Source organism: Halichoerus grypus, chromosome 14, assembly GCF_964656455.1.
Source record: "Halichoerus grypus chromosome 14, mHalGry1.hap1.1, whole genome shotgun sequence".
Taxonomy (NCBI): domain Eukaryota; kingdom Metazoa; phylum Chordata; class Mammalia; order Carnivora; family Phocidae; genus Halichoerus; species Halichoerus grypus.
In genome coordinates this window covers 61933313-61948571 of record NC_135725.1, presented here as the reverse complement: position 1 = coordinate 61948571, position 15259 = coordinate 61933313, and the positions used below count along the sequence as shown (strand labels likewise).

At 55.4% G+C, this 15259-nt stretch overlaps 1 protein-coding gene across 1 annotated transcript in view; it reads left to right on the top strand.

The window, feature by feature from the left end:
• Positions 1 to 15259, top strand: part of CORO2A (coronin 2A) — a 52236-nt gene that overhangs the window by 33259 nt on the left and 3718 nt on the right. Inside the window, exons 3-11 of the mRNA XM_036074166.2 lie at positions 5555 to 5671; positions 8111 to 8260; positions 9543 to 9722; positions 10449 to 10565; positions 11317 to 11421; positions 12153 to 12249; positions 13054 to 13166; positions 13523 to 13613; positions 14790 to 15049. Coding sequence (XP_035930059.1) covers positions 5555 to 5671; positions 8111 to 8260; positions 9543 to 9722; positions 10449 to 10565; positions 11317 to 11421; positions 12153 to 12249; positions 13054 to 13166; positions 13523 to 13613; positions 14790 to 15049 — 1230 coding nt within the window. The remainder of the gene's footprint in view (positions 1 to 5554; positions 5672 to 8110; positions 8261 to 9542; positions 9723 to 10448; positions 10566 to 11316; positions 11422 to 12152; positions 12250 to 13053; positions 13167 to 13522; positions 13614 to 14789; positions 15050 to 15259) is intronic.

Below are 15259 nucleotides of genomic sequence, written 5' to 3'. Positions count from 1 at the left end.
GTGTGGCCGTGGGGCCTCGCTCTCGATTCACTGGCCTGCGTGCGGCTTCTTGGTTTGGGCTCTGGTTTCTAGGGGCCCCTTGTCGGTTACCAGGGATTACATCCCAGCCGGGCCCAGAAAGGTGTCGGTAAGCTGGTGCCGTGAGAAGGGAGGTTCAAGCTAGCTAAGTATCTAATGGAGCGTATACGGGAGCATCAGTGTTGGAAGGTGCCTGGCCTCACCGTGGTGTCCTGGAGGTTATTCTCAGCAGGGCCAGGCTGCCCCAGGGGCCAGGTGACTCTGCAGGCCGCCTCCTTCCTCCCACCATGACCCGGGGCCGGCCTGTTTGGAGGGAGGCTCCCACAGCCTGGGCAGTGCTCGGCAGGAAGGTCTGGGGGCGGGCGAGCCTGGGGCCCTGCCTGCAGCCGAGCCCCCCCGGGGGGTGCGCAGGGTGGACTTTGCTGCGAGGTGTGGTGGGTGGGGAGAAATGAACGCAACGGCAGGCAGAGCCCTGGGGATTGGCCCAGCGAGTGGACCGCGTTGGAGGGGGCCAGACTGACACTGTGGCCTCCAGGTGCGTGGGGAAGGGGGTGTTGGAGAGCCAGACTGAGTTTTTCAAGCCCGTGTCTGACCATGTCACTCCCTGGCTCAGTCCCCTCCCAGAGCTCCCCATTGCCTGCAGACTAATCCTGCCTTCCTCATCAGGCTTCCATCTCCGGCTCAGCCAACATTTTGAACCTCAGCCTTCCATGGAGCACACTTTACTCCCTCCACACTCAGATTCTCCTTCTAGAAATGCAGGGTGTGGGCCAGTATGGCATGTTGCTTTCTGTCTGATTTTTTTTTTGAAAGTCTCTTCCAGTTCCAGGGAAGTCCTCCGTGAAAGTGGCGCATGACGCCAGTGGTAACTATGGCCAGAGGCAGAGCAGGCAGTGAGAGGAATATTCCCAGGTCTCAGGGCTCTGCTGCCCTTGGCACATGACTGGGCACCCCTCTGCTCTTCAGCTGCCGCATGGACATGGGGCTTCCGCGCGCGGTGGTTGGGAGGCAAGTCAAATGTGAGCGAAGCACCTGGCACAGCGTCCCTAAATTACGGTTCCTAAAGAACAGCATTTACACACCTGTTCCTACAGGCATGAGAATGTGCTTGAGTTCCTTGATTGGAGCACAATCTAGGCGTGGCTTTATTCACAGAGGGCACCGTGGCGCAATCGCCCATCAGTTGTGTCGGGAGACATGGGAGTCCCCTGCGGAACAGTTTGGCCTCACACCGAGTACATCCCTGGGCCCCCCGAAACATTCTGAGTGACAAGAAAACCAGGTCGTTGTAATTCGCTCTAATGAACTTGCACTGGCGAATTTCCTGAGAGCTTGCCATGTACCAGGCACCATCCCAAGTGCTTTACTTGTAGAAACTCATGTAATCACTCACACCCTGTGAAGTCCTAATACTGTTGCCATTTTGTAGATGGGGAAACTGAGGCACAGAGAGCTGAGGTCACTTGCCCAAGGTCGCAGAGTGGTAAGTGCCGCAGCCGGGACTCAAACCCAGGAAGCCGGAGTCAGCCTGCCCGCCTAACCTCTTCTACACCGTGCAGCCTACCTGTGCTTGTGCCTACCAGCCCCGCCTCCCGTGTCCACCTGGGCGGTTGGAAGGGTCCCTGGAGGCCGTGACACTCTTGTGGGAATGGCTGCACCCCTGTGAGCGCTGGGGGTAGTGGGCAATGGCCTCACAGGTGTCCCGTCCCAGCAGCTGAGGTCTGCCCCCCGCCAGAGTGTCCCCCACCTGCCCAGCTCTGCCCTCTGGGTCCCACCATCCCGTCCACTCCGTCTGCCTCAGGGCAGCCCCCCTGAGACTGGGAAGTGGCATCTCTCCAGGCCCTGCCCCCAAGCCCGGGCTCCCTGCAGTCTGCAAGGAGAACAGGTGTACCTCCCCTGCTTTAGAGCTGTGTCCCCCTTAAATCAGAGGCCTGTCCCTGCCTGACTGCTGGCCTAGTGGACTGAAAGGTGGAAGTGGCCTCCTCATTATAAATGTCCTTGTCATGACAGGGCTTTTAGCAGCTCAGTCAATAGCCCATGAGACTGGCTAATGATGTCTGTTAATGTCGGACCTCAGCAGAAAACCGTTAGGCAGAGCAGCCCAGGGTAGGGGAGAGTAGTGGGGGTGGGAAACCAGCCATCTCTGAGAAGGAAGAGAAGTTGTCTGCGGCTGGGTCTCTGTTTGGGAGGCCTGGAAGGAGTGCTGGCCCGGCTGAGCCATGCCTGGCCCCGAAGCATCTCCCGAGTCTGTGGCTCAGCCGAGTCTGAATGCGGCTGGCCTCTTATCAGCCAAGGCCAGCCTGACCATTAGCTCTTTCCAGAAACCTTCCGGACAAAAATTAGGGCAGGGCTCTGGGCCAGAGAGCAATTGGGTGTGCCAGAGCAAAAGATCCAGCACTGCTCATGCCCTTTGAGCCAGGAAATGGCCTAAGGCAAGGCAAGGCTGTGGGCAGAAGGGGGGCAGGACACTGACTCAGGGCTGAGAGCCTCCAACACAGCAAGTGTGGTACACTCAGCCCCTGGGAGCCAGAGCCCTGGGCTGCAGCCCTGCTCCGCCCCCCACATTCCCTGAGACCCCGAGCGAGTCCCTCCAGGCTGGGGCCAGTGAGTGTGCTCTAATCCATTAGTGATGCCTGCCACCGGGGCAGGAGAAGAGAGTTTTGCCGGGTTTTTACCATTCCCGGTCTCTGAGAGCCTTTCAAGATCTGTAGTTTTTACAACATTTTGGGCTAATCCAGGAAGGACCCATCTTTTCAGAAAGTTTGGAGTTTTGTGTTAAATGCCTTTTATTTATTGCAAAATCCACACAGTTTTATAGAAAGTTTGGAAAATTAAAAACAAACACAGAAGATGATTAAACTACCCATTTTCCCGCCATCTAGAGATAAAACCATGAATAGCATTTTGGTGCATTTCCTTCCAGTTTTTTCTCCCTCATTTTTGATACACATGGGCATGCATACACACACACATAACAAAAGCTGCTCTTATTTGAGCGCTTCACTGTTCGGCTTTTCATGCATTTTACCCTCATAACAATCCTGTGAGGAGGAGGTTATTATTCACATTTTACACATGAGGGAAAAAGCTTGCACAGTTTGAGCTGGTGCACGACATGATCAGACTTTAATTTTTGAAAGCTCACGGACGACAGCATGCAGAAGGGCCTGAAGGCTAGGCGAGAGGCTGGAGGCTGGAGTGGTGGTCCTGTGGAGACCTGGCCCAGGGCCCGCAGGTGCGTGTTCTTCCTCTAGGGCCTGGCTCCAGGTGCTACCCGCTGCAGGGGGCGGGGAACCTGTACCTCTCTTCCTTGTTGAAGAGCGCAAATGGACCTCACACATCACTCAACCGACAGAAGTCCAAATCCTTTCCTTTTCTCTGTCTGATTGTATATGTGAAGGTATAATTTTTTTCTGATGCATTTGAGGATAAATTACATATATCTTTGACCTTTATCCCTAAATACTTGTGTTTCCTGAAAGTAGGAATATTCTCTTATGTTACCATATTCCATTATCAACTTCACGAAGCTTAACATTGCAACAATACTATAACCTACCTTTCATGTTCCAATTTATCAAATAATGCCCTGTATAGAGTTTCCCCTCCAGCATGGGGTCCAGTAAAGGGTCAGGTGTCTACTACCCTTTCCCGAAGGGCAAGAGCTGAATTGGGCAGAGTATTTGTGAAGGGGAGCCCAGGACCACTACCTCTGTTTGCAGAGCTACTAAGACGCACGCGTAAGCCCCTGTGAACCAGGGTCTCGGTGTCCGTGTTTGCTCGGTTGCCGGGGTGACCCGGAAGCGCCGTGTCTGTTCCTGGGGCAGCTGTGGGTTCGAAGCCTTATGGAGCCGGGTCGGAGACACCACTGCGTCTTTGCTCAGTCTCAGTGGGGCACCGTCTCGGTGGTTTCTGCAGAGTTGGGGAGGTGAGGGAAGGAGAGATGGTGGGTGTTCCTTGAGTCCGCTCTGTTCTTGAAAGATCTTTTTTAAAGACCCCGAAAGCATTGATGAGCTGCCGGCTCACGTACTACATCCTGTGCCCCCGCCACCTTGCATAGGGCCTGTCCCCTATGTATGTCATGGATGTTGGCCAGTTTTCTTCTCAGCTGTCTCTTCCCTGTAGATGGAAAACTGGGTTGCAGAGCACTCATTCTCTGGGGGGGCGGGAGGCGGCTTCAGCACCTGGGGGGGATGGTGGATGTGGACGAAGCCTGCGTTGGTTGGCAGGCAGAGGGCCTGGGTCCTGGTGCCTGTTCTGCCAAGCCATGCAGTGCGATGTGTGAAATGAGGGTGCTGGTCACTGCCAGCTCTAGGTTTCTGTGACTGAACGGGCGCGGTGGTCCCATGACCCAGGAGATCCAGGTCTGTGTGCGGAGCTGCAAGTCTCCGCTCAGCGCACCTGTCCTCCCAGCACCCACACAGCAATTCTCAGCAAGCCAAGGGGAGGGGGAGGAGATGCTTTTTCTTTTTTTTTAATTGAAATGTAATTCACATACCACAAAATTCACCATTTTAAAATGTACAATTCAGTAGGTTTTTAATATAGTCACATGCTTGTGCAAACATCACAAAATATTCAAAATAATTTCGTCACCCCACAAAGAAACAGCATACCCATTAGTAGTCACTTCCTATCGCCCTCCTCCCGTCCCCCCCCCCACCCCCCGGGTCCTGGGCAACCACTAATCTGCTTTCAGTCTCTATGGATTTACCTGTTTTCAGGTATTAGTCAGCGTTCTGAAGACTGGGTACTAGAAGATGTATTAATTTGCTCTTAACAATGAAACCACGTCTGGTACCACATCTGGTCATTTATGTGGAATCCTGCAACGTGTGGCTTTTTATGTCTGACTTCTTTCACTTAGCGTGTTTTTAAGGCTCGTCCATGTTGTAGCATGTGTTGGTTCTTCATTCCTTTTTTTTTTAGCCGAATAATATTCCATTATATGAATATACCACATTTTGTATATTCATTCATCCACTGATGGACATTTGGGCTGTTTCCACCTTTTGGCTATTATGAATAACGCTGCTGTGAGCATTGGTGTGTGAGTTTTTTGTAGGCCTGTGTTTTCACTTTTCTTGGGGATATGCCTTGGGGTGGAATTGCTAGGTCACATGGTAACTCTATGTCTGACCTTTTAAGGAACTGCCAGACTGTTTTCCAAAGTGGCTGCACCATTTTTGCATTCCCACCAGCAGTGTCTGAGGGCAAATATCCTTGTACTGAATACCTATGTGCTAGGCACTGTGCTAGACCCTTTCCACACCTCATCTCCTGTGATCCTCATGTGAACCCTGGGAAATACCTATTATTGCCTTCATTTTACTGAGGAAGACATAGAGACTCAGAGAAGTGATGTGACTCCCCCCAGCATCACACCGAGAATGGTGGTCGGGCCTAGATTCACACCCTGTCTGTCCCTTACGTTTTCCTGTCTACTCAGTGATTGCTGACTTCCAAGGGACCGTCCAGATGCTTAAGTGGAGTTGGCCCCCTCTTCTCCCTAACACTCCTGGGCGCTGTTTTGCAGACGGGAAAGTTGGACCCCCACTACCCAAGGGTCTGCGGGCACAGAGGGAACGTCTTAGACATCAAGTGGAATCCTTTTAATGATTTTGAGATCGCCTCCTGTTCTGAAGATACCACAGTGAGTGTCAGCGCGAGAGGCGGTTCCCTTTCCCGAGAGGAGGGGGCTTGGGGCGCAGGGAGGTGAAATGGTGTCTGTTCTGGGCTCAGATGCTCCTGATGCCCTGATCCTTCATGAGGTGAGGCCACTGTGGCAGGGAGGGACTCAGTGAGATTGTGCGGGAGAAGTTCTGGGCTCTAGGACTTGGGGCACCACCCCTTTAGATCTTCTCTCTGGACCTCAGTCCCACTACCTCTAGAATGGGCATAATAGCTCCCAACTATCTAATGAGGATCCAGTGAGACTCATAGTCCAGTGGAAAAGCCCATCTTCTGGGGGAACTATAAAATGCTGTGAGGAGCATTTTTTGTTGTTGCTAGAAAATATTGTGACACTTAATTTCACAGACAGTGGGGAAGGGAGCTTTAAAAGGGTAGAAGTGGGATCCTTATATGAATGTGGGCACCACAACCATCCCCAAAGCTTCAGCCCCACCAACCTTTTGAGCCCCTGTTCTGTACCAGGGTCATAATCCCTGCTTCCCACAATGTTCGATGTTATTTATTTATAATTTATTCTGTGCCCACCTCTAAAATGCAGTGAGTATGGTTTAAAACAAAAGACACAGCCCACGGTCCTGACTCTCACTATTTCACCCTGTCTTTCCGGCAATCCCACAAGGTAGGATATTTTTCTTATGGAGAACCTGAGGATCTGAGAGGTTCAGCAGTTTGCCCAAAGTCACACAGGCTGTGGATGCTGAGCAAGGCCTCAGACTAAGGCTTGATTCCAGAGCCCAATATATCTCCACTGAGCTATGCCCCTTCCCTAAATAGCAGTAGCCACGGATGGAGGAATTGAAGAAATGATCCTTGGGACGTTGGCTGTGAAGGGTTGCAACTGCTGAGCTCCAGGGTTAGCTCAGAGCTGCCTAGCAGTCAAGGCAAAAAGGGAAATAGAATGTATTGCGGAACCCTCACTGTCTGATGAAAGGAAACAGAGCAGTTCCTCAGGAGAAGCAGGTAGGAAATTCTAAGAGGACTTGTGTCACTTTGCACAAGGGGACGCCAAGGAGCATAAAGGACAGTGTCTTCTGAGGTAGTTTCACTGAGATGCGGTCAGGCCCTGGGAGAATTGGCCTTGTCTCCAGGGGCGGATGTCCAGTATCGGAGTCTGTCCCCACTCCTAGAATACCTGCCTTTTCAAGGCCTGCTTTGAAGACTCCCTTCAGGGTCTTTATGAAATTCCTAGCTATCCTCAGCTCCTGCCCCCGTTCCTTCCCAGATGCCCCGGGGGCAGGAGGAGTGCACCTGGCTCTGGGGGGGGGGGGGCAGATGGTAGTGCCTAACCCCAGGCCCTCCCATGGAAAGTGCTCGGCTGTGTCCTCCCTGTCCCCGGGACCCGTGGGGCAGGGACGGCCCTCTAGCTCTGAGGAGCGTGGGGGATGGTGTCGGCACACAGACCTGCCCAGAGTCCACCGTCCTGCGGCGGCCGGTCCCGTGCAATCACAGCGTTCACCCAGCGCCTCATCGGGAACCTCTGGCACTCGTGGGCTTGCCTTCCTGGGGTTAAATCCAGATGACCAGGGAGTGAATATGTGTTGAATTGAAAGCAAAGTCTACCTGAAAACCCTTGTATCTCTGAGGGAAAGGGGAGGTACAGTCACCTAGGGGCCTGAGAGCTCTGAAGGACGACAAAGAGCATCAAGTTTCTGCCATCCCCTCTGTGTCACCCCCCCCCGCCCCCCAGCTCCATTTGTATGCCTCTTTAACAGGAAGCTTACTTGCTTCTGTAGAAGCCCCTTCCTTCCTCGACAACACTACTCTGAAAGGAAGCCCCAGCTCCTCTTCCCAGACCCTTCCTGTGAAATACAGGCCATGACCCCATCCAGCCTGTCCTTCTGGCCCTTCATCTTTCCTCTTTGAGGCCATCCAAGGGGGCCGCTCCAGAGGAAAGAGCTTGGCCCCACCCTGTCCTGCTCCAGAGACTGCACTGGCTCCCTAGTGTTCTGATGACAGAGCACAAACACTTGCTCCGGGCATTCGGGGCTCTAGGCTGAGCCTTTGGGACAAGGAGAGGGTAGACGACTGTACTTTGAGGGATATTCTAGGCTGGGAGGTGGATTTGATCTGACATCCAGCCTGGGAGTCAGGCCTGTGGCCCGCCCAGCTGCCCATGACACAGGCCATTAGGATGGCAAAGCTTATTACCAGGAGGCAGATTTGGAGGCCGGGGCTCAACTCTGGCAATGCCAGCCTCTACTTGGGCCGGAAGACCTTGGCAAAGCCTCTGGCCCTCTGAGGGTTCCAGGTGCGCCTCCGTCGAGTGAGAGATGCATACGGAGAGCGTTCCCCTGGCCCTTCTGCTGGGCACTGCCAGTTCTGTGGCTTAGGGTGGCCGGGGTACCGAGGTGACCTGGCTAACAACGCGCCCCCCCCCCGCCTGTGTCTCCCCTGAAAGATTAAGATCTGGGACATCCCCAAGCAGCTGCTGACAAAGAACCTCACAGTCTGCAAGAAGGAGCTGATGGGCCACACCCGCAGGGTGGGCCTGGTGGAGTGGCACCCCACGGCCGCCAACATCCTCTTCAGCTCTGGCTACGACTTCAAGGTGGGTCCATGCACTCATTTCCTGGGGCCGCCCTAACATGACCAAACTGGGCACTTAAGACAACAGAAATTTATTCTCACATAGTTCTGGAGACCAGAAATCCAAAATCAAGGTGTCAGGAGGGCTGCACTCCCTCTGAAGACCCTAGGGAAGCACCCTCCCGTGCCTCTTGTAACTTCCGATGGCTCCCTGCATTCCCTGGCCTGCACCTGCACCACTTCAGCCTGCCTCCAGCTTCACGTGGCCTTCTCCTCTGTGTTTCTGCGTGTCCTCTCGTCTTCGGATAAGGACACCGGTCATTGGATGTAGGGTCCACCCCAATCCAGTATGACCTCGTCATAGCTAATTACATCTGCGAAGACACTGTTTCCTAATAAGGTCACATTCTGAGGCTCCAGTGGACATGAGTTTTGGGAGGGACACTATTCAACCTGTTAGTCCTCCTGGAGGGGATAGGCTGGGTCCTATCCAGAGAAGCTTCCCACTGCCCCGTTGACTGCGAAGCTGGCAGTCTGTGGGCCCCGGGGTTTGGGAAAATTCATAGTGGAGGAGCCCTAGATTCTGCCTTGCAGTAGGAACTAGGAGAGTCCCTTGTCTTCCCTAGGCCTCAGTTTCTCAATTTGTACACAAATGGGGTTGGTGTGACCATAGCCATGGCTTTTAAACTCTCCCCTTCACAACATAGGGCTTTATAGAGGCACTTTGGGCACTTCTGTAATCGATAAAGGGTGGGATGGGAGTGGCTGACAGAGCCTCTGACCCCCTTCTGATCAGAAGCACTCTTTTATCTGTTTATGTAGGATGTGTCTGCAGGGCTACCGTATATGGTTGTGCAAGTTATTCTGCACACAACTCCACGGGGCGCAGGTCACGTCACGGGCTATGGGAAGGGATTGCCCTGGAGCTGTGCAGTGCACAACCTACGCAGCTGAACATGGCAGCCCTGTTTATCTGTGTGAGGTGGAAACTGCTGCTAATAAGTGTGTGAAAGCCCCTGGACTAGCTCGTCCCCTGGGGTCCTCCCAGCATGGGTGGTTTGTTGCTCCAAAGCAGATGGTGTTTTCTTTTCACCGCCAGACAGCCTGACTCCCGGCTGCCCCTCCTGCCACGTGGCAGCTTCAGCCGGCAGATCCATCCTCCCACCCGAGGCTTCTTGGCCAGACTGCCATCTGCAGCTTCCCTCCTGGGGATACCGTGTTTCACTGCAGCCTGGCGGGCGTGCGACTGTGGGAGCCAGGGGCGGGGTGGCCGCTGTGCTCAGAGCCAGCTCATTGCTGTACAGGTAATGGTCTGGAACCTGGACACAAAGGAGCCTATAATCATGAACCCCGTGCGGACGATTGCCTGCCACCAAGGCACGATCCTCTCCATGTCCTTCAACCCCGACGGCAGCCTGCTGGCCACCACCTGCAAAGACCGCAGGATTCGGGTTCTCGACCCCCGGGCAGGGGCCGTCCTCCAGGTCTGTGCTGGGCTGGGGTCTGGCTGGGGGCAGAGGAGCAAGGGGTGGAGAGGGGCTGGGGGAGGCTTCGGAGAACGGGCTGGTAATGCTGTCAGCATTGTGGCCAAGCCTTCACGTGTGCTAGCTCTGTCTGTCCTCTTGGCACTGCTGGGAGGTAGGATATGTCACCCCCATTCTTTGGATGAGGAAAACGGAGGCTGAAAAGAGGTCAGGTGACTTGCCCACCTCGAAAGCTGAGCTTTGAACCTGGTCTAACTCCAGAATTTGTCAGTGTGCCTTAGCTCTGTCAGGAGGCATGTCACTCCTGCCGCCTGCTGTGTGACCGTAGACAAGCACTTCTGTTCTCTGAGCCTCTGCTTCCCCATCTGCAACAGTGGGTCATGAGTCCTTCCTCCAGGAGGATTGAACGAGATAACGCAGGTGACAATGCCCGCCCAGCCCCAGGCCTTGCATACAGTGAGCGCTCAGGCATCTTTCAGCAAGAGCACGGAGCTCTATCCTAGCTCAGGAAAAGAACTCTCAGCAAAAATAGTAGGAGCGACTCCATGTGGGTGGGAGGGTCTCTGCAAGGCTTCCCGGAGGTGGTACCTCTGGAAGGATTCTCAGAGCAGAGCTAGGTGGTGAGCAAGGAAGGCATTCTAGGTACCGCAGCGGCAGCAGCAAAAGCAGGGAGGCCAGAGCCCCTAGCTGCCACCCGCGAGCCCCTGACCGCACGTGTCCGTCCAGGAAGCCAACTGCACGGAGCACCGGGCCAACAAAGTGCTGTTTCTGGGGCACCTGAATAAGCTGCTGTCCACGGGCACATCGCGATGGAACAACCGGCAGTTGGCCGTGTGGGACCAGGTGAGTCTCCCGTGCAACCCCGCCCTGCCCCTCACCGTCGCCTTTCAGCCGAGTGCTGGCTTCATTCATTCACTCCTTCATTCATGCCCTATTCATTGCTCAAGCATGTACTTAGCAGAGCCTGCCTGGTGCTAAGGATGCAGGGATGAAAAACAGGGGGATGCCAACAGCCGGAGGGAGCGAGCCCAGACCTTGTGCATCATCTCCTTCAAGGAGGGAGTGTCGGGGTCGGGGGAAGGTGGCCACTCCGGGGACCAGGACAGGGCGGGGGGTGGGGGGAGAGAGAGGAGATGTCCCTCTGGGCAGAAGGAACAGCTGGAGCAAGGGCTTGGAACCGAACACTAAGGCAGGTGGGCAGGGGGAGCGGCTGAGGGCAGTGAGGGTAGGGGCCAAGCCAAGCAGTATTGATTTGAAGGAGCCCTTGGCTAGTTTCAAAGACCGGACAAATCGCTTCCTCTCTCTGAACCTCCTCCTTCATCTTTTACAACAAATAAACAGGCGGAGGGCTGGCGTGCGAGCAGGTGTGTGAGAGGTGATGGGTTGAAGGCAAAATGCCGGCAGAATAAAAGGCGGTGGTCTCTTTCCCTCTGTCTCCTTCCCTCTCACATGCACGTGCACGTGCGCACACACACACACACACTCACACTCACACTCACCCAGAGCCCCCTGGCAGGCATTCCCATCTCCGAGAACACCACTGAGGACCTCCAGGAGTGACCCACAGGCCTTCCTGGTCTCCCTTTCCTTGCAGGACAACCTCTCCCAGCCTCTCTCAGAGATGGACCTGGATGGCTCCTCGGGCGTGCTGTTTCCCTTCTATGACGCGGACACCAACATGCTCTACGTGGTGGGGAAGGTCAGCCTGGCATGGGAGGGAGCAGGGAGCAGGACTTCCCCAGCCTAACCCTACTGCTGGCCAGACAGCCGCCGGGGGCTCTTGGGATGCAGGGCAGGGATAGGGACGAGCAGGAATCTCCCTGTGGTGAACACGGTACCCCATCCCACCGTCCTGGCTTCTGGGGAACACCCAGGGCCAGGGCTTTGGTCAGACACCCCAAGCTTGTCGCTCCTCAGTTCTGGGGCCAGATGAGGAGGCACGATTGGTGTTTCTCAATAGGGGTACCTTCGAATTTGGGGTGGAGCAGGTTTTCATTGGGTGAGACCATCCTGTACTTGACATCGTAGCTCCCACCCACCAATGCCTGGAGCAGCGCTCCCTGCCCCCTACCCCTCCCCAGTCACCAGCACAGCGACAACCAGAAATGCCCCAGCGGTGAGACCCACTGGATGATCTCAGGACCCACCACTCCTGACCTTTATGTGCAGCTGGGAGTGGGACTCAGGCCTGTGCTCCCAGAGCTTCTGCTTTGGAGGCACAGAGGTGGGCTTTGGGTCATGGTTGGGGGGATCGAGTGTTAAAATGAGGACCCCCTGCTGCTTTGATGACAGCTCCCTGGTGTTCTCTTGTGTGGAGTGGCTTTGCCAGCTCTTCTGTCGCTGTAACACCGGGTTTCTGCTGCATGGCTGCGGGGGGCCGGGAGGGGGCTGATGGGAAGCGGCTCTGAGTTGTACCCTCCCCCTCCTCAGGGAGATGGAAACATCCGCTACTATGAGGTGAGCGCCGACAAACCTCACCTGAGCTACCTGACAGAATACCGCTCCCATAGCCCACAGAAGGGGATGGGTGAGTATGGAACACTGAGGCCACGTGGGGCCTGGGGAGACAGGACTGAGTCAGATGAGGGCCCTGCCCTGGAGGGGCCCCCATTCGGGAGGGCAGATGGCGGATCAACACTGACTCTGTGGGAGCTCTGATGGCGGTGTGCAGGAGGTTCTCTAGGAGCAAGCAGCAGGAAGTCAAGGAAGGCTTTCCAGAGGAGGCAACACTTGAGGAGCCAAAAGGGGAGCAGAGCACAGCATAGGGAGAGCATGAAGGCGTTCTAGGCCAAGGTGGAGCAGTTACAACAGTAGCCATGACATAAGAGAGTGACCTAGGAGAGCCCCTGCTTTAAAAGTGTATCTGGGGATAAAAAAAAAAAAAAGACACGTCTCCACGTTGTCTATAAGAAACCCACTTGAACATGAAGACACAGCTAGATTAAAGGCAAAGGGAAGGAGAAAGACACCATGCTAGCACTAATCAACAGAAAACAGGGGCAGGAGCTCTGTTCAGAGCAGCTCAGGCACAAGTGAGGGGGTGGTGAGGGAGGGCCTTGAGCAGAGCACACTTCCCGTAAAGTCTAGCTAAAATCACTGAAGTCCTTGGAGGTGAGGACCAAGTCTGATTACTTTAACCCCATTTTCCCAGCACAGGGCCCAGCCCAGCATAGGTATTTGCTCATGAACTGTCTGTAGAGGGAAGGGTGGTGGGAGGAGGGTGCTCTCTGCTCATGCCCAGATGTGCAGTCTGGCTTTGCCACTCACCCTGGGTCCCTGTGACTCCAGCCCAGCCGGAACCTCTGAGCCCTCCTTGGCCATCTGCCCGCAGGTGTCATGCCAAAGAGAGGTCTCAACGTCACCTCCTGCGAGATCTTCCGCTTCTACAAGCTGATTGCAAGCAAAGGCCTCATTGAGCCTATATCCATGATTGTACCCCGGCGGGTAAGGGTGTGTGGCCATCTGTGAGGGAGGCGGGAACCCCTCCTGGAGAGCACAGGCCCTGGCACGTGGAGCCCGGAGCCCATGCCCCTGGGGTAGCAGCAAGGCGGCTGATGGCCACTCCTCAAGGGAAAGGCCTTTCTCGTCAGTGCAGTGTTGCTGGGAGCTAAGGGTCCCGAGTCCCACCCCATCTCTGCTCCTGAGTTGCTGTGTGACTTTGGGCATGTCCCTTGGCTCCCTGGGCCTTGGTTTCTTCAACTCCTAGGTGGGGAAAGCCTGGACCCCAGATCCCTGAGGGCCCTCCCATCTGGGCAGCCCCTTTGCCGCCCCAGTCCTCACTGTCCTGGCTTCTCCTACAGTCGGAGTCTTATCAAGAGGACATCTACCCACCCACGGCAGGAGCCTGGCCGTCTCTGACAGCCCAGGAGTGGCTCCGTGGCATGAATAAAGGTGAGGGGGGGCAGACAAAAGGCCCCGTGCGAATGTGAGGGGAAATGGGAGTGTCCAGTGGCCCCAAGTAGCTGAGAGGGGCGTGGCCTATAGTTGTATTCTCCCATAACCCCAGCCAAATGATCCTTGACAGTCAGTCCCCAGTGCTCGCTTCGGCAGCACATATACTAAAATTGGGACAGTCAGTCCCCAGTGGCTAGGATGGTCACATACGGGTCAAAGAAGGGAGGGGTTGTCCCAAGTGGCTCCGGAAAGTCTTTCCAAATCAAGGGATTTTGCTCCATGGAAAACTTCCTGAAACTCCAGGCTGTGCGGAGTGAGTGGATAGTCTCAGCTGGGTGCCCTTGCCCATCCTCCCATACCCACCTTTTCAATTACTTTTCTTTTTTTTTTTTTTAAGTATTTATTTATTTGACAGAGAGAGACAGCGAGAGAGGGAACACAAGAGGGAGAGGGAGAAGCAGGCTTCCCGCGGAGCAGGGAGCCCGATGCGGGGCTTGATCCCAGGACCCTGGGATCATGACCTGAGCCGAAGGCAGACACTTAACGACTGAGCCACCCAGGCGCCCCTTCAATTACTTTTCGACCTAAGAGACCCTCGAGGCAGCAGCTCCCCACTGCCCGCCCCCGCCCCAGGCCCTTCTTCCCTGTGCTGACGCCCTCCCGGTCCTGTCCACCTAAGGGCCAGCCCAGGGGAGGCAATGTGTGCTCCTCGGCCCCACCCCGGCAGCTGTCTCTGTGCCTGGGACCTCCTTCTCCTTCTGCCTGCCCTTTGGGTAACACTTGGTCTGCTCCTCTCTGGGCCTCTTGCCTCTTCTGTGACTGATAGGTTGCCTCCCCTGCTTCTCAGGGCTGTGGGGAGGATTCATGAACTGGTAGATGGTGGAGCGCAATGTGTATGGGACTGTCCCTACAAAGCAAGGACGAGGCTTCACTGGAGGCATTTGTCATGTGTGGGGGCAGCTCCAGGGCGTGCACTCTGCTGCCCCTGGAAACCAGGCCTCGCTTAGATGATCACATGAGTGTGTGTTTGCACCCTGGTTGCCCCGGTGTGCGGGCTGGCTCCCGTCTGCATGTGGCCAGAGTTCCACTCCTGTCCCGTGGCTCTGTGCCTGTGTGTGTCGGCATCTGCTCATGAGCACTCGGGCCTCACACAGCCCTTTGCTTCCCTCCCAGGGCCAGTCATGGTGTCCCTGAGGCCCTGCTCCGAGCTGCTGAGCCCCCAGCCACTGCTCCCAGAGAGACCCCCCTCCGTTCCCACGGCCCCCTCCAACCAAACAGGGAAGGTGGTTGTAGAAGATGGCCGGAGATCCTTCTCCCTGCTGGAGGAGAAGGTGCCCAGGCAGGCAGCAGCTGAACACAGGCCAGAAGAGAAGACAGCTCGGCTCACAAACGGCTTTGACATGGAGTGTCCCCCACCAAAGACAGAGAACGAGGTGTGAACGAGGAGGGTGGTGCCTGCACTGGGATGGTGGGGAGAAAATGAGGGGTGACAACAACCAGCTGTGGGGCCTGGCCTGGCCGCTTGACTCACTTTGTGACTTCATTCACCAAATAGGCAGTGAGCGCTGTATGTCTGCCAAGATGGCGGGTTTACATCCAGATGGCGGAAAACCATCTACAAGATGCAGAGGGTTTGATTTGGT